This window comes from Colossoma macropomum, unplaced genomic scaffold, assembly GCF_904425465.1.
Source record: "Colossoma macropomum unplaced genomic scaffold, Colossoma_macropomum, whole genome shotgun sequence".
NCBI lineage: Eukaryota > Metazoa > Chordata > Actinopteri > Characiformes > Serrasalmidae > Colossoma > Colossoma macropomum.
Genome location: NW_023494810.1, coordinates 13,265,994 through 13,291,917, shown reverse-complemented (window position 1 = coordinate 13,291,917; position 25,924 = coordinate 13,265,994). Strand labels below are relative to the sequence as shown.

The 25,924-nt window shown below is 37.7% G+C and overlaps 1 protein-coding gene across 2 annotated transcripts in view; it reads right to left on the bottom strand.

Annotated features, from left to right (window-relative positions):
* The window catches only part of ankrd52b (ankyrin repeat domain 52b), a 30,773-nt gene extending 7,886 nt beyond the window's left edge, over positions 1-22,887 (bottom strand). Inside the window, exons 1-20 of one of the 2 annotated variants that reach the window (XM_036560213.1) lie at positions 22,737-22,887; positions 16,437-16,520; positions 15,378-15,456; positions 14,559-14,629; positions 14,277-14,477; positions 13,084-13,171; positions 11,564-11,706; positions 10,601-10,813; positions 9,607-9,685; positions 8,961-9,075; positions 8,282-8,364; positions 6,699-6,816; positions 6,210-6,278; positions 5,061-5,228; positions 4,754-4,783; positions 4,102-4,213; positions 2,745-2,816; positions 1,998-2,199; positions 1,045-1,132; positions 47-164 (exon numbers count right to left, since the gene is read on the bottom strand). In XM_036560213.1, coding sequence (XP_036416106.1) covers positions 47-164; positions 1,045-1,132; positions 1,998-2,199; positions 2,745-2,816; positions 4,102-4,213; positions 4,754-4,783; positions 5,061-5,228; positions 6,210-6,278; positions 6,699-6,816; positions 8,282-8,364; positions 8,961-9,075; positions 9,607-9,685; positions 10,601-10,813; positions 11,564-11,706; positions 13,084-13,171; positions 14,277-14,477; positions 14,559-14,629; positions 15,378-15,456; positions 16,437-16,520; positions 22,737-22,763 — 2,160 coding nt within the window. In that variant the 5' untranslated portion in view covers positions 22,764-22,887. Of the gene's footprint in view, positions 1-46; positions 165-1,044; positions 1,133-1,997; positions 2,200-2,744; positions 2,817-4,101; positions 4,214-4,753; positions 4,814-5,060; positions 5,229-6,209; positions 6,279-6,698; positions 6,817-8,281; positions 8,365-8,960; positions 9,076-9,606; positions 9,686-10,600; positions 10,814-11,563; positions 11,707-13,083; positions 13,172-14,276; positions 14,478-14,558; positions 14,630-15,377; positions 15,457-16,436; positions 16,521-22,736 lie in introns of both variants that reach the window. The other variant, XM_036560212.1, reaches the window with a different exon arrangement.
* Positions 22,888-25,924: the final 3,037 nt, after the last annotated feature.

Below are 25,924 nucleotides of genomic sequence, written 5' to 3'. Positions count from 1 at the left end.
GAACAACTTTTACCAATAATGTTCCAATAACAAAGAGCGCACTTACAGCTCTGTGAAGTGCAGTGCGGCTCCATTTGTCCCCTGTATCAGGCTTACTCCCTCTCTCAAGAAGCATGTGGACACAATCCACGTGACTGCCCAGAGTGGCCAACATTAGCGGAGTCCTACGAAACAGCAAAGCATGCTTACAATACTAACTCTTATCATCATCATCATCTTAGTAACTATAAAATTCTTGCAACACTCAAAAGGTCAGACAACAGACAGAACAATACATGAAATACATGCTAAACATCTCTGAAGCCCAAAAGGACAAAAAATGCTTAGACTACGTAAGTAATGCAATTCTTATTAAGAGACACATATCATAATTTTTCTTTTATTTCACATCATTTATGATGTTTGTGAATTTTTGTACCAATAATAGTCATAATTATTACATGTGGCCATTTAATTAATTAATTACTTAATTGTTATATGGCCATTTTCCAACTTTCGACAGGCTGTTTTTGTTACTGTGCCTTTTGTTACTGCCCTGTTCTGATAGGCTTCTCATTCAAAAAGCAGTCCAGGCAGAAACACTGCTTACAACTTCAATGTTAATGGCAGGGGCTAAACTGTTGTAGACTGAACAGGCAGACATATGTAAATGCTTTGGTTTTGTAGCATTCCAAAAACAATATATTTAAAACAGGCTGTTTAGTTTCCATATGTGGACTTATTTTAAAATAAATTAAGCAAAATCAGTTTTCCATGATATGGGCCCTTTAACAAAGCTATAAAAAAATCCTAATTTTATTGTGAATAAATAGTATGAAAATTACAATTAATCAAACAAATTCAAATGGGATCTGTAAAATGTTACTCAAAAGGTTTAACTATACACAACTCAGACCATTCGGAACTACTGTACTATACTAGATTGTTGGAACAGGTTAAGATTAAAACTGGTCAATACAACAGTAAACCCTCTCACTTCAGTCTGTCTAATCTATGAAACTAGATTATTAACTAACTGGATCCCATGCAGAGGACTGCACTTACTGTCCCTGTACATCTGCGAGGTCAATGAGGTCCGCTTTCTCAGCTCGGCTCATCAACATATACAAGCAGTCTGTTTGGCCACTGGCAGCTAAACAACAGAGAAAAACAAAGTATAAGCATGTTGATAAGAAACTGGTATGAGTCCTTTTCCCCCCTGACAATATCAATTCATCCAGGCTTCATACCATCCACAAATTCATCCATCCATCCTAGCAGAATTTGTTGAATGTCAGTGATACAATTTCTTTGGCACAGTCAATCGCTTTATGGTGGCAGCCCAAGAATTTCTCTCACTGGTGGTGATAGGAACCAGAAGTCTAAAGAGTTTAATGGCCTAAAAGCTTCTTGCCAAAAAGTTATTTAAAGAATGGTTATACATAAGCTGCCTGATATCTGCATCATGATAGCAACATAGTTCCCAGAGGAATTTTTTTTTCGGTGCTTGGACCCCTATGATTGCTCTTTGTGATTATACGTAATTTTTCTTGTGGTCACAAAGTTTTCAATGCAGTTACAACAGTCTACAGAAATAAAAAAACTCAAGTTCAAACAAAAATCAAAGTTGAGCTGATCATCTTGGTTGTACACTGTAATATTTTTTTACATAGTAACCTTTTTTTGCATACTGTTTGGCAAACCGAAGGCCACTGAAGAAATCCAAAAATGGAAAATGAAACACTTCGCAAGTTTTTCGCAAAACATGGCTCTCTTTTCACATTTCAGTGTTATCTGGCCAATAAAAATGAATGCTGTATCTGTGGGATTCCTACAATTCCTACAGTTAAAAACCTGTACAGTTTAATCTACACGAGTCACATGAATGGAATGGCACATTTAAACTTTCAAAATGCTGAATTTCACCATAAGGTTATGTGTGGGAGTCGGGTTTTTGATGCTGCTTCAGCGTCTAACATGCAGGCATCCTTACTTTCAGGTTTCAGACACAAACTTACCTGCTACATGAAGAGGCGTCCACTTGCGTCTGCGCTCCTTCAGAATGCAGGAGGCTCCATGAGCCAGAAGCACCTCCACACAGGACGCATGGCCTTTTAGGGCAGCCAGGTAAAGCGCTGTTCGGCCACCACTGTCCCGCACATCCAGACTCACCAACGTCTCCGACAGCACCCGCAGGGCTTCACAGTGACCATTATACGCCTAAGAAAGATCAATAACCCAAATGATTTCAGTACCTTTTACACTCCATTTAAATGCTTCACTATTGGCAAATGTGTTGTATAATCTTCATCAAAACAGAGAGAGAGAAGAAATAGCTAACTTGTTAACCATATACAGTAAAAACTGTTCACAAAAGTGAACATAATTATCTCAGACACCCAAACACTCGCCACAGCACAGCACTGCACAATGATATATAGCAAATATGTGGTAAACACCAAGGCAAAGATAATAACACAGTCTCCTAACTGACAGCGCATCACACAGTCATTTATGTGTTTTTTTATATCCAGTGCAGAAGCAATTTTCAAAGGCTGGTGCTTAAAAATAGCTAAAATGAGCATTTTGTCTGCTTTGAAAGTTTAGTGCTACGAAGCCCTGCCTGAGCTAAATGTTTAAAAGAAGAAGTGATTCTACATCATCTATAAAAAAAATGCTTCTGGTTTATAGAGTCATGCAAATTTTTATTTATTTATTTATTTATTTATTTTTAATCTACTGAGATATTTTAAATAGACACTTACAGCTAAGTGCAAAGGGCTTACAGGAAAACTGCTTTCCACATCTCCCAAACAGTTGAAAGACATTTCTAAGAGCTATAAGAGAAGGAAAAAAGGAACACAGAAAAAAAAACCACATCAAGTAGTCACACATAAAATAAATTAATAAAGCAAATAAAAATATCACATATACTGTATACCAAGTTATGGAACTGTTACCATGGCATTAGTTTTAGGTGCTGATGTACCAGTCATTGCATTTTGTGAACAATATTTTCCCAATAAACATGTATGTGTGCTCATCGCACCACACACTACCTGCTATCTAGGTCTCCCCTACAGATTCCTAAGGCCTGACATGCAGCCAGTCCTTGTTTGCTTGTTTCAGTATCTAATCACAGGACAGATGAAGGTGCTCGGAGTGGCACGCTTTGACATTTTTCATCTCATGCTACTAGCATTTTTTTAAAGAAATGCTTCTAAATCAATTTTAGATAATACTCCACTTACCCCAGATGCAGTGAATCAGCCAAAATGTTTGGTGTCTCAGTTTGACTTCTTTAGTTTAGCTCTGGAGCTACAAGGCTAACATTGCTAACAAATACATCCCCGAAAACATCTCTCAACCCGCTTAAACCACATCCAGGCTTCATTAAGGTGGCACAGACTTGTCAATGTGTTTTAGGACACAGTGAGCTATAAAAATGAATAAAACTTCACAGTGTAGCCGAATGCTGCGGGCAGCTACTTTAGACAGTAGGTCTTGTGACGCATGTGCACTCAAACAGGAGTCAGAATTCAGCACAACAACCCCATTGTCTAAAGTGACTGCCTGCAGTGTTCAGCTGCACCACATGTGTCAAGCTCAACTCCAAAACAGTGCAGACTTCAGCATGCTACCTCATTAAACACACCTGATTCAGCTCATCAACTAATTAGCAAGGCCTTCGTGATCTGAATTCAGAGCATTAGATGAGGGTAAACGCTAATCTCTGCAGCACTTTGGCCCGGAAAGTCCCCAGTTTCACACGCCTGAGTTACAGTAAAGATTTTGTTTGTTTTTAGAGCTCAAAATAAGCCATACTCTGTCCTAAATCAGATCAACATGTCTGTACCATCTTAATGAAGAACAGGATGTGCTTTGAGCAGGTTGAGAGAAGTTTTTGGGATAAATTTACAGAAAAGATTTTTTAATAGCGTTTATTAGCTACATTAGCCCTGTAAAACCACATTTAAATGAAAGAACCAAGATTAAGATAATCTTGGCTGATTGACTACATTTGTAAGTGCAAAATTACAACTTTGCCAAATCAATCAAAATTAAGATTTCTGTGCACTACCTACTGCATGTGCATTCATTTATTAATAAACGTAAACCCACCAGTTCCAGGTTCTGCTTGTTGCCATAGGCAGCTGCATAGTGCACAGGACTGAATCCTTTGTTGTTGCGTAGACCTGGCTCAGCCCCGTTATCAAGCAGATACTCCAAACACCTGGACGCAAAAGCAGCAAATAAGTAAGATCTCATACACGGTTAGAAAGGCTTTAGAAAAGTAAAAACTAAGGCCTGTTTCACACGTACTACCTCTGCATGACATGAGCGATGCATCAGCGTGACTGCCACAGCTCAGTTTGTCATTCATATACTGCATTTGCGCTGTGCTGAAATTACTGGTACAGCAAGCAAGACAGACACCCTTTTTCCAAATGGACAGTCAAATCAGTTACTTTGCTTAATAAAAATAAAATTCATAAAAGAGCTTCATAAATGCATTTACCATCATCAGCGTTAAGTATTGCATTTAATGACAGGCATGAATTAAAGACGTTATTCAGTGTTGTTTTTCATTTTCATTGACTTTTGTAGTTCATTCCCCTGTATATTGCAGTGTTTTGTGTGTGGCATGTGCTGAAAATAGGCTACTCTCTGAATACCGCAGCGCTTCTGTACTGCATCTGGGACACAGCGACGCTCCACGTCTACGCTCCATGTCACGTGGAGGTAGCGTGTGAGAAACAAGCTTAACACTTACAACAGAGCCTCTTTATCTCGCTCTTCACTCTGGTGGTTTCCAAAGTTGTAGCAGTCAACTCTGAAACAACAAAACTCATGAGAGCCACGCATCATTTGTCACTTAGTTACCTGTTAGACATTACTGCAATAGACATAAAAGACTGGACTTTTTTCCCCTGAAGGCCTTGCAAATTCTGGGGGTTGTGATTTCTGGGTTTTGTTTTGTTAGCGGGAGGCACAGCAATCTTATTTATTTATCTGTGCCAAACCAATCTGTGCAGAATAAAACCTGAGCCCTGCAGTATCTGAATATTGTGTGGCTGATCAGATCTGGGGTTGTGACAGTACTGTACCTGCGGAAGGTCTGAGAAGCAGCTGCGTAGTGAAGAGGGCTGCACCCTTTCAGATCCAGCCCATTGACCTCGGCTCCAGCACTCATTAGGGCTACCGTGCACTGGTATGTACCATTCGCTGCTGCATAGTGCAGAGGAGCCCTAGACAGAGGGGGGGACCAAAAAAAAAAAAACTAGTGATGCACTGATATGAAAATCCAAAAAAAGCTGACCATAAATAAAAAGTTTACATAAAATAACCTTAATAAAACTGATTACAGTATGTAGCTACAGTATGTGCCACGAAATCCAGCGTCCTCGATGACAGAGAACGGCCAGTCAGCCAAGACATCGAATTCCCCTATTCTTTAGTTATTTTTGGAGTCTTGTCTGTGGTTTGTGAATGTTTTCATCATTTCAAAAACTGCATGTACAGATGGTGCGATGTGCTTGCAGGGACTTTCCTTCCTGCTTCTATTGTTTTGCTTCTATTGCTTCTAGTGTATTGCGTAGTGTTTTCAGGTGCTATCAAACCTATAGTGGAGCACTTGGGTGTTGAACCTCCTCTTGATACTCGACATGATCAGTGATTATAAATCTTGTGTGTAATATTCCTTGTAGAAACCATGTAACAGTTACTTTTGGCTGACATTTTCACCGCTGATCTGCTGCTGCTCAAACTGTTTGAACATGTCTGTGCTGACCAGCACATGAGAGCAAAGGAACCACAAGCACTTATCATCACTATTCCTCATTTTCATGACCATTTAAATGATCTGGTAAAGTCTAAAGCCCTATTGGACCTGGATTAGTTTTACCTGTCATTTGAGCGATTGCCGATATACCAAAATTGGTATATATCCGCACAATGTGGTTTTATTGTACGGAAATATGGTGTCTGTCGTATAACACTGATGTAAAGAACTGTGCAAAGATGTTTCAATCCAGGCTATTTTGGGTAATTTCGAGAAAATTACACAGATCCTTTAATCTGTATGAATTGGCCAGTGAAATCACACACAAATTACATTACCGGACCTCCTCTGGCAAAATTAATCCAGCTCCAATTAGGCTTAAGATTCTGATACTCCACGGTAGACAAATTACTCACAAACAAACAAACAAACAAACAATGTTATTTACCTTCCCAATTTATCCTTTTTTGTCAAGTCAGCACCACTGCTCAACAGCAAGTTAAGACATTCCACATTTCTGGCAAAATTTAAGAAAAACTTAAATCACCATCAAATCAGTTTTCATATTTTCTCACAAAGATACATATTTTTAAAGAAGCTACATTATGTGTCCAAATATGTTTGCAGACACCTGCTCCTCCAGGCGTATTAATAGTGAGTTTGTCTCCCTTTGCTGCAGTAACAGCCTCTACTCTTCTGGGAAGGCTTTACACAAGATGCTAGAACATTGCTGTGAGAATCTGATTGCATTCAGCCATAACAGCATTAGTGAGGTCAGGTACATTCTACTGGTCAATGCTTTTTTTTTATGGAGATGGAAAGTGCACATTAAAGTAGCTGAACTCAACAAAAGGGCTCCCTGGATACTTTTGGACACATAATGTATTAACACACAATCTAACAGAAAATGAAATCCAAGCCTTTCCAGTAGTCATACCCTCCAGAGGCGGCGGCGTGTAGGCAAGTCCTCCCCAGGCTATCTGGGGTGTTTATATCAAACCCAGCAGACAGCACATGTTCATTACTCAAAGACGATACAATGCTGTACAGCTGACCTAGGATGTTGAAGAATACACAAATAAGCAATTAATGATATGATGTTGTGCGAGTTAAGTGACGTATTCTACACTTAAAGTGCATGTTTAACATAGAAACAATCTCTACGTAAGGTCTGCACCTTCCCAAGGCAGAGTAAATGAATTGCGATGTGAGGTGATGTCAAAGATTCCACTACACCAACTTTCATTATCAAAGGATATTTCTTTTAGAAAAATTAAAAATAAAGGAAAAAACACAAAACTTCAGCTTTGACTGTACTGACTTAACCATATAAGAATCACTGCCCACTCTAAAGACCATGATCGTTAGCCATTACTTTATCAAAAAGTTATTTACAGGCCAATTTAAAGCTGCACTATGCACTTTTTTAAAACTGAAAGAAGTAGCATTGCTGAGTCAGGAGAATAATAACAAAAACAGGCGAAATATGGTGAGTCTGCTGCGATTCTGCTTGTGAAGCCCGAAATAATCATTTAAAAGTCAGAAGTGTTGGGTCAGGAGTTTTTCACACCACATCGTACTTCTTTATGTATTAATGTCACACACAGGCACATAAAGAAGGTCCGGCTCGATGTTTAGGTTTCAAATGATCTCAAAATCAACAGTATACTGGTAAATATAACAACAATAGTAGATAATTCACACACATCCTCGGAGGACGTGTCTTTCACCAAGTTTTGACTGAACTCTCTTAATTCTCTTTCAATTATCAGACACATTTGTTCAAAGAAGTGGTCCGAAGCACAATCCACATTACAAAATGTTCTTCTGCACACTGCGTGCCAGAGGGGTCTCCAAACTTAGTGTAGTTTCAACTAGGTTTATATGGAGTGCAACCACATAACTTTGCCTCATAGCAGCCTGCAGGTATATCTCCAACATGAAAGCATTTTAAGTGCATTTCAGGTATTTTAGGGCACAACCTTCTTATAACTATTGTAAACCAATGTCTCAGACATCAGGAAGTGTGTTCATAACCATTTCATGTAATAACTTTCTGTGGGTGGACGTCTGGTTCCTATCACCACCACTGTGAACAATTCTGACTCCATAAGTTTCTCATTAAGTTTGTTTAGAATGGAGCATTTCACACCAAACCACTCTAAATCACTTTGCTTACATCTTAAACCCTTTAATTTTGCTAAAAATGTGAAAAATTGGTGGAATTCACTTTGAACTTGCAACAAAGTGACGTAATTAGGAAAAGGTGGAGGAAAAAAAGGAAACTGCTTATGTGATTCTGTATGGTTTAATCAATGCAGATGTAACTAGCCTTGAATTAAACATTTGGTATTTCAGACAGTGATTCATTTAAAATTCCTTGGAATACTAACAAAAATCACTCTGCAATTACTTACAAACAAAACTGCATGGTTATTAAAACAGAAACAGTAAAAGTAACCTAAAGTACCAAAAGTAATGTAAAGTAAATCTGAAGTTAAAAGAGACTTTTTTTCCTACCTGAGGAGAGTAACTTTCGACAACAGTCTGAAAACCCGTAGAGCACCGCCAAGTGCAATGGAAACATCCCATGAATCCCTTGCCTGAGGAGAGGAAGAAAAAGACACAGATGATTGTAAAAAGATCTGGATCAGTTTCTTGTAAAAGGGGATTCAGTAAAGAAAACCGAACATTCCCACAGACTATTTTTATAATTTCAGCCATAACAGCAAGTTATTAACCTGAGCAGATATCAACAAATCAGATTTGTGTTTAACATATATGAAAAAAACAAACAGTCTCTTAGAGCAATACATAAACCGTTTTTGAAAATAAGGTGGTAAGTGGCAGACTATACACGGGACATTACAGATACTGCCCACAGGGCCACATTTAGTGTTCATTAAAGCAAGGTTCAACATTAATAACTGCCTGACGCAAGTAAAACATTCATTTGGGACAGCAGTGGTGAAAACCACCTGCCCAGTTGAGTGAGCTGATGTTCAGCCACAGGGTACTTTTACAGTGAACAATGTATTTGATATTGTTTTCATTTGAAGGAATATATAGAAGTGAGGAAAGAAAGTTCAGTTGCTACATTATGCTAGAAGTGTAAACTAGACTTACAGTAAAAGGTCATAGTAAAGAGTCCTCTGAAAGAGTTAAGCACAAGTGCATAGATAGGAACCGCCGAGTTTACCTGGCTGTATCAGCACCGTTAGTCATCAGAGTGCTGATGAGCAGCTCGTGGCCATGCTTAGCAGCAATATGAAGAGGAGTATTGCCATATTTATCAACACAGTCTATCTCCCCACCTAAAACAGAAGAATGATATAAAGTAACATATTTCCAATATTTGCCCTGTGTGTTTGTGATATATAAATACTACATACTAAATTAACATATTCTCAGAGTTTTCTGAGTATTTGAAAGATGGTTAGTGCTTATAAGAGCAACATCTATCAATCGTATAAATGGAAATAAACATAACTACAGGAAAAAAGAACAAGAATTTCATGTTTTCAAGTAGCTATGAACTGGTTTGTTGAACAAAATTTGGTTCCAGATGGATGATCTTACATAATGAAGTACTGATTAGTCAAAACAGGTGTTGGATTATAACTACACTAAATGTTGGCCTTTATTGAAGAGAGGTTGGTATATAGTTTAATGAACACAGTGGCATGCATAAAATCTCTACTTACAGTGTTTAATACAATAATATTAGCATTTATTTTCTAAAAAAAGTAAACACTCAGTACATAAATGAACAGCTCTTTAATTCTGTAAAACATTTGCACAGTGCTGTTTATTTCTTTTAATGTATATGTAGGTGTATATCCTACCATTTTGAATAAGGATCTGGGAACGGGTGAAGCGCCCATGAATGGCGGCCATGTGCAAAGGGCTCTTCCCCTCTTTACTCTGAAAACCAAAGATTAAAATATAAGATACAGAAAAAATTAACATTAATGTCCTAATTATACGTTGATGTGGTTTAGGTACACAGTATGTGTACTTATTGTGAACTATACAATCAAACAAAACTTCTTTGTGGAGCTGAAAGCTGCAGGCATAGGTGTTGTGTCTATTTCTGCCTCCCCACAAAATCCAACTCCCCTTGGCATGCATGCATGACACTCTGGCCTGTGGAGTCCAGAAATTTGTGATTTCTGCTGTTTCTACTTTTAGACATATCTTTTGCTTGAAATTTAAGATTAACAGTTATTTTAAATAGACACAATAAAATTTGTGAATGCAAGAGTAGGATTTTGTAGAGAATTCGGCATAAACCATGTTTTTTTCATCTTTATAGCTTGCGGTAAGTCACAGTAAGAAGACCTGGCTGCTGTTTGAATGGGTCGAGAGACATTTTGTGATTATATTTACAGAAAAGATTTGGGTGACTACTGACCTCTAGTGTTCGTCAGCTACATTAGCCCAGTAGCACTAGTTTATAACTAAAAAAGCCAAATATGTCTCAGCTAATTACATCTGGGGAAAATGGAAAACTGTGCACGTGATTTTTTTTGTACAAAACTCAGTCCATTCTAGATGAAAATGTAAGCGCATTACATTGTTGCAAAGTAGCCCCATAAGGAATTATGCACTTAATAATTTAAGATTGGGCTGACAGACGATGCTATCATCCATCAGCGATGACTGACAGATGACTGACACAGTGTTTTAACACAGCCAGCTTTTAAGAACGAACACTTAACTTCCCTGTAGACATCGCTGTATGTCAGTTAGGTAGACATCATCCGACCCTAAAATATTTAGCAAACTGTTTTATACAGTGCATTTGTGCATATGAAGTGTTTAAGCTTCTTTGCTGACCTGCATGTTGACGTCGGCACCATTGTTGACTAGCAGCTCAAGACAAAGGGCCCCATTGGTGGAAACAGCAGCCAGGTGCAGGGGGGTGCAGCCTCGTAAGTTGGGCTGGTTAACGTTGGCCCCGCGGTTCACCAGCTCATTGGCTACAGCCTCCTGCCCGTTGTAACAGGCCATGTGGAGAGAAGTGTTCCCAAAGGCATTTGGTTCATCAATCTGATTGAGGTAAGAGGGAAGGAAAACAAATGAAAATTAACACCTGGCACCAAAAGCCTGTAGACAGAGTATTTTCTGAAATGAAGGGTATTAATAGTGAGTCTGTGCTGCAGTAACAGCCTCTACTCTTCCGGAAAGGTTTTACACTAGATGCTGGAACATTGCTGCAAGGATCTGACTGCATTCAGCCACAAGAGCATTAGTGAAGTCAGGTACTGATGTTGGATGATCAGTTCTAAGTAAGGTTTCTTTGTGGTCTATTTTGTCTTACAGTGTTTCATTTAGCTACATGCGCATAAATTGATTTTAAAAACCACTTAGGCCAAAATCTTCTCAAAACTATCATAAATCAATTTCACAGCCATCAGGCAGTGTATTCATAACCATTTCATGTAATATCTTTCTGTGAGGGAGCTTTTGGAGGTGGACGTCTGGTTCCTGTCACCACCACTGTGAACGATTCTGACTTTGTAAGTTCCTCTAGAACAGAGCATTTCACACCAAACCACTCTGAATGACTCTGTCTACATTTTAATCATTTAATTATGCAGAATTTTTTTTTAAAAAATCTCAGGATTTTGAAAAAAAAAAAATTAGATGGACTCTCTGGATCCTTTTGGACAGAAAAAATTACATTCTGTTTTATTTAAAAGCAGCATCCCCAACAGCTCGCACTTTGTCAAATCATTTACTCAATCAATATCAAAAATCAATGCATTTCAAAATGCAGAGGATGCACTGTGATCTTACCTCAGCTCCCAGTCGGAGAAGGTACTTGACCACGTCGATGTGCCCATTAATAGCAGCTACATGCAGCGGGGTGTAACCCCGCTTATCCCTACACGCCACATCAGCATTGCGAGACACCAGGAGCTTCACGATCTCCAAATGCCCTGATTAGGCAGAAAACAAAGGCATAACTCAGTATACACAGGAAAATGTGATGTAAATACTGTTTCAAAATGTACGATTCAGTCCTCAGTCCACACAATCTGTGCATGCAAATGAATCTGCAATAACAGCTCGTTTTGAGCTAGCTGTGCTATCACAAAATCCTGCACTATTGTATATCCTGAGCCGACAGCAGTTCACACAGAAGTTATAAGGAGTGTTTCAGGCCGGACAGCTTTTTGAATAAGGCATGATACTGAACAGCCAATCAGAAGATATCAGTCTCAAACGATCCATATAATTAAAAATCAAATTTGCCTTGCTTATTTGAAATACTTTAATGTAGTATGTAAACAAAATGTCCCTTTTGCTCTCCGGTCTATGCAGTTCATCTGTGGACACTTTCATTGTTTTTGTGATTAACTCACTTTCGTATATCCACCTACTCAGCTTACAGCAGTCCATTCACGCTAAAGTGTGTTTCAGCTCTGAGTGTTTTTTGAATGAGGCATAAAACAGGTAAGTCAATCAGAGCAGAGCTCTTTTTCATGCATCTCACTTACATACGACTATACTGATAATAGATTTGATTATTTAACCAGAAATCAAGCATTTTTCAGACTTTATACGAGTTTGATCGCACTTGTACATTAGTACGTACTCAATATAGATTGTGTCCAGCCGCACATTTTGTAACTTATTTAACTGCAGACCTTTATGAGGAGAGGTGACTAACTGGCTAAAAGCTACAGAGTGGAAAATTTTGGCAAACTGCGGGACAAACAAAAACCACACGCCCTCAACTATATAACACTAAAATTATTACCTCCATCCAAGAACAGCATAAAACTGCCTACGCATGGCTAAAAACAGCCCATAAACACAGTGACGGGAAGGTTATACACACATCAAGAACAAGCACAACAAGGCAATATGGTCAGTTAAGTTAAAATGTGTATGCAGCTTTTCGCTGACCAAGACTGTCCATTCTGAGTGGAAAAGCCATTAGACCTTCATCACATCCCTTTTCTCAACACAAAAACTGGTTCAGGCACAATTCATCACATCATTTAAAAGATTCTTGTTTAATCTTCCATCACAACATAATGACTCTTCTGATTTTTGATTACATCACCAAGCACCAGCAGGAGGGGAAAATTATACTGACCAATAACAGGAATTCACAATCAGAGTCACCCATAATCAGCAGATTTCTGTTCCAAACACAAGAGTTTATTATTAATCCTGCTGGGTTTGGACAAATATACAAAGCTCGAGCTTAGAGATTCTGCTGTTCCACTAAGAAATGAGTCACACAAGATACATTTCAGTTATTAACCTATGTAAAAAGACAATGAAAAGATAAGAATTTGTTTTACCAAGGTAAGCGGCCCAGTGGATAGCCTGCCGGTCCTTTTTGTCACTGGCACTCAGGTTGGCCCCTTTGTTCAGGAGCAAGGTCACCATCTGGAATGGAAAAATACATATACTGAAGAAAGAGAAAGTGGTGCAGGCATGCATGATTTTCAGTTTGCGTGAAATGTACCAGATTCACAAAAAACAGGGAGTCAGGTCTCCTTCTTCAGTCTTTAAATCATGGAATAAAATTTGTAACAAACATCAGATTTGGTCTAAAGTATAAGTTATACGCAGATATGATCTCTTGTTAACTAAAAAATTAATTAACTGGCAGCAAAGAGTAAACATCTTTTAAATCCTCAAAATCAAAATTCTCAATAATAACAATGCGAGTGTTATACGGTATAGCTAGTGCTCAGCAACATATTGGATCCTCCTACACATTTAAGTGACATTCACAATCCAGTTCTTTACAACCAGATTAATTACAATTTCGTGGCCAAATTAAACAAGAAAATATACTACAACCACAACTTTTACTGAACCGCACTTTCTGGCACAGGTAATGTCTGTAAAATAACGATGGTATTTATTTTTTTTGTTTGATAAAGATTTATCGTTCTCTGTAGAATTAAAGAAGAAACCAAAACAAAATAGTCCAATCAAAATGAGTTAAATCAGGTCAGTATAGGCGCTTTTCCACTGCGTGGTACCAGCTCGACGCAACTCATCTTACCTTTTTTGGTTTTCCATTAGGCAAAAATTGGTACCTGGTACCCAGTACTTTTTTGGTCTCGTTTCCATTGAGATTTCAAGCGAGCAAAAGGTGACGTACAAAAAACTAAACACTACTGACTGATCAGAGAGAATCGCTGAACACATATGCTAACGTTAGCTATCAGGTTAGCATGGCCTTTTGCGTCACCTTTTTGAGCAACCAGAATCGTCTCGTCATCTGAACTTGGATGTAGTTTTTCCCAAACTCTCCTTTTTTTTCAGCAGTCTTTTGTTTTGCTGCCATCAGGCTCTTCTGAACTAAATTTGTCTCCTTCACATCTCAGCAGTTTCATTTGGCATCACTATGCTGACCAGCTACACTGAGGGGGCGCTACATCTGCAGTGGAAAATGAAGTAGCTGGTACCAAAAGCAAGTCGAGTTGAGCCGAGCCGAGTCAAGTCGAGCCCAAGAGCCTAAGAAATAAGGTAGTGTTACCTCTGTGTGTCCACTGTAGGCTGCATGGTGCAAGGCTGTTCTACCATTCCGGTCTGCAACATTGAGGCTGCTCAACAGGGGCAGGAGAGCCTCGGCACATCTTATGGCCCGATTAGCAGCAGCCACATGCAGCGGCGTCTGCCAGAGCCTGTCCCGCACGTTGACCTCAGCGCCCTGTCTTAGCAGCAATCCTACTGCCCTCTGAAAATGGAAAATAGAGAATTAAGTAAGGGAAATGATGGAACATTGTATGAAAATAACAATAAATATTAAAAGCCTTACTTCATTCCTTGAGGCAGCTGCCCGATGCAGCGGGGTCAGCCACCCTTGGTCCTTAGCATTAACACTAGCACCTAATAAAATAAGAGTCACTATTGATACACTGCAATGAAAATCCTTGGCTGAAACCAAATTTCACAATACACTGGACCGGAAAAACAAAATTATCTAAGAAAAAAACTATATAACTGTGATTACATGATAATAAAGGCTATTTATATTTATACAACAGAGATCGGTCAACCAAGACAACGAATTATTGTTTTTAGTTATATTCTGCACTTTGGCTGTTGTTTGTGAATTATTTTAACATTTCCATAAGTCTACAGATCGTTTCCTTTCTGCTTCTGTTGTTGTTATGCGTATCAAGCAGGGTATCGAGGTATTAAACCTGTAACAGAGAAGTTTTTGAGTGTTGTTCCTTTTCTTAATATTCGGCCTGAACAGTTGCTGTTTCCACCTGCTTTTTGTACAAATTGTAAGCGAGAAATGGAAAATGCATCAAAATTATGTGGTTTTGGCTGCCCAGCTGCTTGTTTAAACTGTCTAAACTTGTACAAACTATTGTCGGCTAAGTTTTCATTAATCGATAAGAGAGGAAAAAAATATTTGTTATGTTTCCAGAGACACAGGTAAACGTAACTGCGACAGGAAAGGTGATACACCTCCTTGTCCTGATTGGTTGAATGTTGGGTGGTCTACTTCATTTGTTTTTAACTTCTTTACAGAGCCTGAGAGGTTTTTTCCCTTTGATATTAAATTTTACTGACAGGAAATACACACTGACTGTGAAATACAGAAAAAGTGACATTCTGATCGTACCTGATTTGATGAGGAGGTCCATGATGCGGACATCACCCAAACAAGCAGCAGCATGCAAAGGGGTACGGCGTTCTTGGTCCTGCAACAAAAAACAGCCATTGGTTAACATTTTATCTGACCTTTTGCATCTTATCTAAACATTTGTGCAACATTAATATTTAAAATTTATGTCCTTTAATGTCAGAGAATCAGACAGCAGCAGGACCGTTACCATCGACTGCAACAGTAATCAAGTAACTGACTGATTATTTGGACAACTAAACAAGTGTTTCTTAAGTCCAAAAAATAAAAATACGTTTAAATAAACAAAAGCATGGTGTGCAAAGCATTTCAAAGATTCCACAACACTGGAAAAGCCAAAAAGGAAGCCTTTAGAAATACCTCCAATAAAAGCTCTGTCGCTCACTGGAGAGGAATTAATAGCAAATTTGGTGAAATTTGGAGAAATCTTTAAAACTGTATTAAATTAGTGGTTCAATGAACTTATCATGGCTATTTATCATCATATTGCTGTCTTTACTCAGGGTCAACTGATAATCAGCCTGGCTGAGTCTGGCATTTGTAAATTAATTTTGATACGCGTGCCTCTTCAGATTATCTTCAGTGACAGCCTTTGCAGTTTTTTAACAACATTAAAAACAGAGAAACAAACAGAAGACTTAATGAACGAGTCTTTATGGTAACAGACATGAAAGCTGTGCAAATACTTGATTTTTTAACTCTTCTCAATCTAACAGAAGTCAAACTGAATTTAATAATTACTGCTTTCTGTTTTTATTTGAATTTCACAGACTGTCCCAACTTTTTTGGAGCTGTAATTTTTGTCATTTTTCTGTTTTTGACATGATTTGAATATGCCTGTTGGTCTTTACATTGTGTGTCAATTTCATGATGAATGTTCCAAAAGAAACGGCCCAAAACGACTTGGGAAAATTCTGATTCCATTGATGATTGATATTCTATTATTTGAACACGTTTTTGATTGTCTTCCACTCCCAGTGCACATTTAACTTTTTAAAGGCGCTACAGAATAATTTAGCTGATCATGTGATCACCTACCAGTGCATTAACGTCATCTTTCTTGTGCAACAAAAACTTCACCTCTTCTGCATTTCGGCTGAATATTGCCTGGACCAGGGGTGTCTGAAAGAGAAAATGTTCATGTTGTTGCATATGTAAGTTTAAACAACAGACCAGAAACAACACAATGACAATATACTTTATTCTGTGTAAAGTTAAATGTTCCTGTACATATTGGAAATGGATATGTTACAAAAGATTTATAACTCTTTTGGCCATTTTGTCCAGCTCTAGCACATCACTGTCTTGAATTTGACCTCTGGTGGACGAAGTAACAGGAAAAAAGTGCCTTTAACCTGTTTCATACAATTTTCAATAATGTACTCAAAACTCGGTTATGTAGAAGCATTAACGTATAAAGTAGATGGTTTTCAGTTAGGAGTAATACAGTTTGACACTTTCGCAGTATGACAACTAAAGTATTACTGACAAATTAGCATGTCAATATTATCGGCCGATATGAACTAGCTGCAGATAAATCACTACAGTTGTTCATAACGACCGATAAATTACAACTAAAAGAGAAATGAAGAGGCAGAAGACTGATACTTCAACATGTTATGAGTGTTGTCGTCACGTAGTTTGTCCATCAGAGGGTGCTCTGAAACACCCCGTTTGGAACGATACAAATCACAACAACCAGCTGACCCAAGCAGAGTTGAACAGAGTAATGCTATTTGTCACGTGAAATACTTTACTTCATTAATACCAAAAATGTCCCCATTGCTTCTCTTCTTAGCCTAAAGAAGCCTGGCAAGATTTCTGTCAGCCGTGCCTGTGTTTGCTGCAGTAACGTGAAAGCCGGTGTTCTGATGAACTGTGCTACCTTGTCAAAATGTTCTACCGTACTGCATATTTTTGGTAGCACTTTACATAAAACTGTAGTACATAAAACTTTTGATGGTCTAAATTACCCTGTCAGAAAATGCTACCAGCACTGAAATCTGTACATTTACTGAAAATGCAGAATAATTTGACAGCCTAAATCTCCTTTTCAGAAAACGTTACCAGTATTAAAAGAATAATGAGGATATTTTGACTGCCTAAATCACCTCCTCAGGGAGTGAGTAATAATATTAAGTCTGAGTCTGTACTGAATTTACTTTAAAAACACAATAAAACATTTGCAACAGTATCACTATGGTATAATAAACGATATGCACATGCTCAGTAGGACCACTCAATGGGCAGGACAAATTGTTATTACACCGGTACTGTCAGGTAAACATCAGAATTAGCCTATGTTTAACGTTACAGTAGTTGAGTTTTGTAGGCTAAGCTGCTGACAAAAATGACCGTAGATTTATTTATTAAACAGTCTGTCAGCTCTAGCGAGTAAACAACCAACGGTTCTATCTTTTTTCCCTAGCTCGTCACTTTGAAAAATTCTCTGGCAACATTGCTTACAGCAGCTTATAACGCTGTTCATTGCTAAATTAGGTTACCCACAAATCTAGCAAATGTTGTTATGTTTATCAGTGAAAAACAACTAACATTAATAAGCAGTTAAACTACAGTGTTTAACTTATTCAGCTTAAATGACGAAGCTGAAGTCAGCTTCTTGCTTGAACTTTCCCGTTCCACCATAAATAGTGCAGCAGTTACACCAGTAGTTAACCAGTAGTAACAGAAAACTCTGAAGCAAGAAGCTGCGAACAGAAAGCCAACTTATCTAGTATCTAGTGTCTTATCAAATATCTAACAAGGCTTGGCAGTTATCTAGCTTCTCTTTGAAATGGGTAGTGCATGTGTTGTAACCGCACTGTTTTGTTAAGAGTGCAGAGCACACTGATACACTGTGTGACGTTATTCATGTCTCAAAAAGGAGTTCCTGTATAGTTATGAGTAACGCGGCATGTTTAGATGCCCCCGCATGTGATCCAGTTAATCATTAAATTCTTTAAACAATAATATGACGGATGTTTGTGTTTGTAACACTACAGTGTGAAATCCCAATGTTAAATTTGAACATTATGTTATCTTGGTGAGGCTTTTTAAATAACTACACAAAACAAATGTTAGGGAAAATCTTTGTTTACATTATGTATTTCTTTAGGATATTGGCATATATTTTGGATATATCAGATTTTTTAATCTTCAAATAGCGAAATCGGTCTGAAAGTGTTTATGGTATCAAGCCACCACTTGAAACACACAAGAAGGTGGTGAAAACTGAAGGAAAAATGATTATGAAGTGTTAATATCATCGCTCACACGTGCTTTTAATTTAACACATTATTTGGTGTTATCCTTTAACAGTATCGAACAATCTATTCATCCTTAAAACAGAGTAATTGTTTTCTCTTGTGAGGTACCACTATAAATCCTAGTGTATGAAACGATCAAAAAAAAAAAGAAAAGATTTTATCCCTTTGCACATTTAATTAGTAGCATTAAGAGCTTGAGATGTTTGTAGGTCACTGTGTTGTTTAAGGTGGTGGTTCTCACTCTGTCAGAGTTAAAAGACTTCCAACTGTGTGGCTGGGTGTGCAACTCTGAGCCAAGCTGTTACCTTTTCTAACTTTATCCATATCTGCATTACATGATTATTAGCTAAATTACGCTAAACAGGACGCAAAAATTATTCACATACATTTGTTTAGAGTGACGATGCAGCAAAATTCTGTGTTCACAAAGTTGTCATTTGGTTTATTTATGGCCCATAAAGTCACGTTTTCTATGCATTTGGTAGGTGCCATGCGTGATATTACTAATTAGCAATGCAGCATGTTTACAGCAGGCATGGACTGCAGAGCCAAAAAAATTAGTGTTTCATGTAACTTCAGCTAGTAGATGGGAATAGGTGGAGGTATTAGAAAAGTAAACGGTGATGTAAAGGTCCAATCATATACCGTGAAAGCATGGTGCTGTAACAACCCCATTTTCAATCACATGAAGTAAACTGAAGCATCTACAAAGCACTAACTGGCCTGTTCATGTTTTTCTGACGTTCGAGTTGGCTGCAACATTGTAACATGTACAGAAATAAAAACTTGTAAGTGGTGAAAAAGGTGGCAAGTTCAGAAACCAGTCCTCTGTAGGGGGTCCAGCTGCATCGCTCCTGGGAGAACATTTAAGTGATTTTAACAAGAACATCCTCAAACTTAAATATAGGGGTAAACACTGAGAAACGATTCTGACAACAACAAACATGGCAACGATGGAGGAGGTTGTAATAACATACCATCGACAAAAGAGATGAAAGAGGCACCAGTGTAGACCATGGCGTGTTTGAGGCCATTAAAATACTTTGTGAAATGTGGATGGAAATTTTTTTCCACTTACATTACCAATGAGAGTAACTAGCATTGTGTCTCACAAGAACTATTGGCTACACTGCCCCCCTGCGGAAGTTCCGGTGGTACCACTCCGTTTCGTCCGTGTCCATAACCTTTCAGAGAACATGCACAACGCAGCACACAGACAGAAGGCTCTGTCTTTATCCGTATCCGACTTTAACACTGAACATAAATGACCCCTAAAATTATTGGGGTCACCATAATAGTGCCTGGACCCCAGTGATGCCACTTGCAATGTAATTTGTAGATGCTTTAGTTCTCGGTTCCAACAGTACACAGAAATTAACGTGTTCTACACTAATTTCAGACACAAGCTAAATGGAAGCTGACTGCCACGGTTGCTAACAATGATCATTTATGTGTTAACTTTTTTTTCGTCCACCATTTAAAAGTTACCGAAGAAAGAATCCAAACATGCGAAAAAACTTTGCTGCTAAAAAAAAACAAAAAAAAAAAAACACTATATCTGTGGGTTGGCTGAATAAAGAACAGCTGCTGTGCTGTGGTTTGGGTAATTTTCTGCAGGCAGTACAATTTGCAGTAAAGGAGAATTTCACCAAATTTTCTACATCTACAGGTTTGATGTGATCCTGGAGAAACTTATTAAAATCCTCTAAAAGCTCCCTCACAGAAAGTTATTACATGAAGTGGTTATGAATATGCTGCCTGATGTCTGAGACACTATTTAACAATAGCTTTTGAGAAGATTTTGGACATTTGTAAGACAAAGTAGTACCCAAAGAAAACACATTTTTCAGATTTACCAATATTACTACCCGAAAAACTGTACAATTAAAGGGGTACCAATTTTTCTACATTTCTGCAGAATTAAATGGTTAAGAAATAAAGTCATTCAGAGTGGTTTGATGTGAAATTCAAAAACAAGAAACTTAAGAGTCTGAACTGTTGACAACAGCAGTGACAGGAACCAAACATCTGTAGAGTTTGATGCCTTTAAAAGCTCCCTCACAGAAAGTTATCACATGGAATGGTTGCCAATACACTGCCTGTTGTCTGAGATATTGTTTTATGAAACATTTGCAATAAGAATTTGGCCTTAGGTGTAGTTTTACCCAGTCATGGTGGAGGGATACATGCAGAGCTTTGTGAGGCAAAATAGTCCCCAAACAAAACTTATTTCTGCAGATTTACCACTATTTTACCATCATCAATGTAACATATGAAAACTCAGGAGACACGTGTAGGTTCACTGGTGGCTCTGAATAGTAAATGTCAATATCTATGTTGTAGACGTTGCTCTTATGGTTCCTATCACCATCAAGAAAATCAGAGGTGTTCACAGAGGTGTGAACCGTTTAACATCAAACCATTCTGACTGACTGTCATTGAATTACACAGACATTTAGGAATGTGGTGGAATTTCCCTTTAATCTGGCCAGTGTCAAATGGACGTCAGGATTTACTTATTGCTGCAATAAAACTATCACTAAAACACAATAAAACTGTTTTCCATACCCTTCCTAGACAAAGTAGTACTATATTTTGTATATCCATATTTCCATTGCTGCTTCCATGCCAAATTACCTACTTGTCTGACAAATATGCCAGCCGTATGCTCTTCCATGAATCAGAATCTTTACTTGCCAAATACCAGGTGTACAAGGAATGTCTCTTGGTGCATAAAATTAAATCAGATAAAATGAATATAGAAAAAAAGATGTACTGTATATAAACATAAAACAAACTGCAAGAAAAAGGATGTGCAATGGGAGATACAGTATAGTACTGGAGTACTGAGGTACATATATAGAGTATGTAGATCTAAGAGAGTTGAGCAGTAAATATAAATTGTGACGTGAACGTAAACACATAAGATATGTAGATTGCAACAAGTTAAAGTGCATATCTGCACTGACTACAAAAAGTGGGAGAGGCTCTTCAGAAGGATTATGGCACAGACAGTAGTTATGTGCATTACAGTGTGTGTTATTAAGTGCATGTGCAGCAGTTTGAAGCAGAGGCACACACAAGCATTCTCAGCAAGTACAGACTAGAATTTATTTGTTCTGGCCAACTTACTCCTGATTAGATATTAAGTGTAGATGAAGAATGTTTCTCTATTACTTACAGATAAATGAATCCAGAAACACTAACGTTTGCAAAATTAGGTACCAAGCACAAAGCTGAAGCTGACTCCTTCCTGGACTTTTCCGTCCCACCTTAAATGGCTTAAATGTTGCGGCAATTAACTACATTCCAAGCGTCTGTACAACTGCTGCGCCATTTAAGGTGGAGCGGAAAATTCGAATAAGAATCTGTCGAATAAGAGACCAGTTTCTAACATGACGGAGTACAACTGCAGCCATAAGCACAAGTAACTACGACATCCAAAGATATAGAAATAGCCAGCTAACTAAATCACTTACACTTAAATTAGCCAGGCTGCAAATACGCCAGGCTCCTCTATGCTAAGTTAGCTAATATTAGCCCCAGTTGTTACGTTTAGCTGCTAATTTTAGGCGAAGACTTGGAAAATGCCTATAGCTAATTAAGCTATAATACAACAAGAAATAAAACAAAACACGTAATTCACTCTGTTCTACTGCTATCACGACGGGAATGGGTGAGCTGGACAGCTTAAATGTCTGATATAGCCAGCTAGCTAGTATAGTACTAACGCTACTGTGCTAGCTGATGTAATTGTTTAGACAGGTAACGTTAGCCAACGCTAACTAGCCAGCGTCTTAAACGAATGCAGCGATATTTTAACACAACATGGAATCACATACACCAGTGTTTAATCTGCTCATAAGCAAAATATCTAAGGTATTAAAAAAATAAGGACTCGGGGGGAGAAACCCAGTGATGCCTGTGATGTCCCGTTGCAGGCCACTGGCTAGATATGCTAGCTAGCTAGCTAACCACCAAACCCGCCCCGTTTGACAAGCTGGGATAAAGAGAGCGAAGGAGCAAAAAATGCGGCGCAAATGTCAAATTCGCGCTTTTTTTTCAGAATTACCTGGTCTGTTATGCTTAGTATTCCCATCTCCCCAGATCAGTCAGGGCGAAGCTCCTTCATTAGGCCAGAATAGAGTGAGGCGAGAATACTGTGTGGTTTTATTTGTGACAGTTATTCAGGGAAAGGCTCGCTGCTCGTCCACACGCACCGCCGTGTTTATTGCTCTGAGCAGCAGAAGCGCTTAGGATCCTCAGTGTCCGCCTGCAGGGACGGCGGCGGAACCACAGCAGCGAGGAGCTCGTTCAGCAGCGCCATCTGTTGGTAGACTTTAGAAATGATTTCACTCACCCTCCTCAGTCCAGATCACTTACTTAACTCCAAAGATCAAAAAAAGTCTAAAATACATAAAACATAAAACATGAAACGGTTTGCCATAGTAATGTTAGCATAACTATTTCATTTTTAATTGTAATTAAAATGACCAAATGATAAACTTTCATTTGTGTTAATTTTTTTCTGTATTTATAATAAAAGTTGAATTATGATGTCATAACAAAAAATTTTATACGTCTTTTTTAAAGTAAAAGCTGCATTTCCTGATAAATAAACTTTAGTTATTGATTAAAAGTTCTAAGCATTTTTATCAAAGAATGATCTATTATTAATTCAATTTAAACTTAAACTCTGTAACTGAATATTTCCGAAGGGGCCTAGTTAGCCTGTTACATAGCTATAGCCTGATGGCAGGTCAGGCTACTATTATGTCATGGTTTGTTCATAAAATGAATAAATAAAGTCCAATATTTGTGAAATATGACACGTTCTCTTGCGTTAATTATAGCATGTGATATTATAGGTATTTACTTAAAGGTAGTGGAAAACATTAACATCAAATTAAATTAAAGTTAAAGTAAGTAAAATCAGGAACAAATGTAACTGGTTAGCTGAGCAAGCTATGGACATTGTAGTTGGGAGAAAACTGATAAGGAATGATTAACTGTGATAAGGAGTCTTGCTAGGCCAAAACTGTTATTGTTGGTAGGCTTTTTACTAGGAAACATAACTCTCTGAACTACTTGGATTTCTGCACGATGGCTCCTAAAATATTAAATCATTTTCCTAAAAAAAAATTAATATAATAACCATAAAGAGCTTTTCAGCACAAAGCGTATACACTGATTTACATTACTATATTTAAAATGAGCAAATGGTTGAAACAATCAAGGTCACTGAAGAAAAAAGTTCAGAAAATATTACACAAATTAGATTTATATGCAATATTACACATATTATATATATTGCATACATTTTACAACCTAGCCTAACTTTGCTAAAACACAGGAAATGTTTAGTTTTTGTTTTTGTTTGATCTCGATGATAATAAATATGTTCATTTTTCGAAATTTCAGGTGTCTAATTCCAAAGTCCAATAATTCAGCCCGCAGTGAAGCAGTAAACCAGGAGACGGAAGCTTCGGCCCCCCTGTTAGACTTTGCAAGAGGAGATTCAGCTGTAAGTTAATTCAACCCTGTGATTTTTCTGTACACTGTAAAGAATGGCTCGTCAGGTCAACCTAAAAAAAGTACTTCATCTGGTTACAAGTAAATTAACTAGTTTTATTCAATGTAAATACTTTGAATAAATGATTCTTTCAATCAATGTAATTTTTAAAACTAGTTCAGTTACTTGTTACCACTTAGTCATTTTTAGGTTGATCTGATGAGCCATTTTTTACAGTGCACTGTAAAATGAATTTATATATTTGTCAGAAATGTTTGAGTTGGTTAATCTTTGTCATTTTGTCCCTCCAACAGATCAAAGAAAATGAACAGGACAGACAATCTGTGGCCATTAAGAATCAACAGCAACGCTCTACCTGAGCGATGTAGATTAAGAAAGCTATTAAAGCTGTTATTAAACCTGCCATCAGTATGACATGAATACTTCACCCTATGAATGACATCTAATGTACAACTTATATTTTTGACTTTTATAGCAACAGTCATCAGCCTCAAGCACGAGAATTCAAGAAGAACCGAACCAGCCGCCAGCCTTCAGCTTAAAATAGCCTGCAAAGACAGCATCACATCGATATTTCCTCAAGAACAAATGTTTTGTTGTGCAAATTCACCATCCAGAGACGTTAAAAAATATTCTAGAAAATATTCTGAGTTCCAAAACAAAATAAGTTGTCAGAAATGTTCACAGTGGTGATGATGGGAACCAGACATCCACCTCTAAAAGCTCCCTCACAGAAAGTTATTACATGAAATGGTTATGAATACACTGCCTGATGTCTGAGACACTGTTTTTATTGTTTTGCAATAAGGTTTCAGCCCAAAACATATTTTTAAAAAGCTATTTATTGTTCATGCAGGGTCTTGTAAGGCCCATTAGTCCAAAAAGAAATCGATTTTTTTTAGATTTATTACTATTTTACTATCATCATCATCTTATATATAAAACTCAGAAAACACATAGGTTCACTGGTGGTTTTGGATAGTAAATAAAATGAGTCTATTCAATCAGCCACTTTACACCAAACCACTCTGAATCACTGTGTACTCTGTCATGCAATTTTGAAAAATTAATTCTATACAGCACCAAAAAGCATTCTGCTATTGCTGATCCATGTCAAGCTTGTAACAATAAAAAAACTGTTTACTAAAGAAATCCTGAAGAACCATAATTTTAGGAGTGTATCTAATGCTAATTCACATATATTGTTATGTTGTCTAATGTTTACCCTCTTGAAGATTCACTGCATATTCTGCACTCGTTTTACTCTGTTGTGTCTCTTTACTCTTTATGGTTCTGCATAATGTGCTGCTGTTGTGTGTTTGGGGCCTAAAGGACCACATTTCATTACAATGTACACAAATTATATAGAGGAATAACAACAAAGACCACTTGACTGAACACCTGAACTTATTTTCACTTAGGAAATGAACAAAACATGTCAGTTGAACAGAGGAGCCTGTTTTCATACAGCTGTATGTATATATGTATACAGTGAGGGTTCCTCAGTGTTTATTGCCCATTTACCTTAATAAGAGCAACTCAGAATTCCATTAGATTCATCATGTGGCAACAGTAACCAACGTCTTTCAAAGAGAGCTTGTTTGTGACAACAGTTTAAATGAGTGATGTCACAGACACATTTTAGAAGTTTAGCACTGAGAGAACGTTCCGAAACTCAGACTGTGGTCATTTGGCTGCTGGACATCGACACAAACTGCAGACAAAAT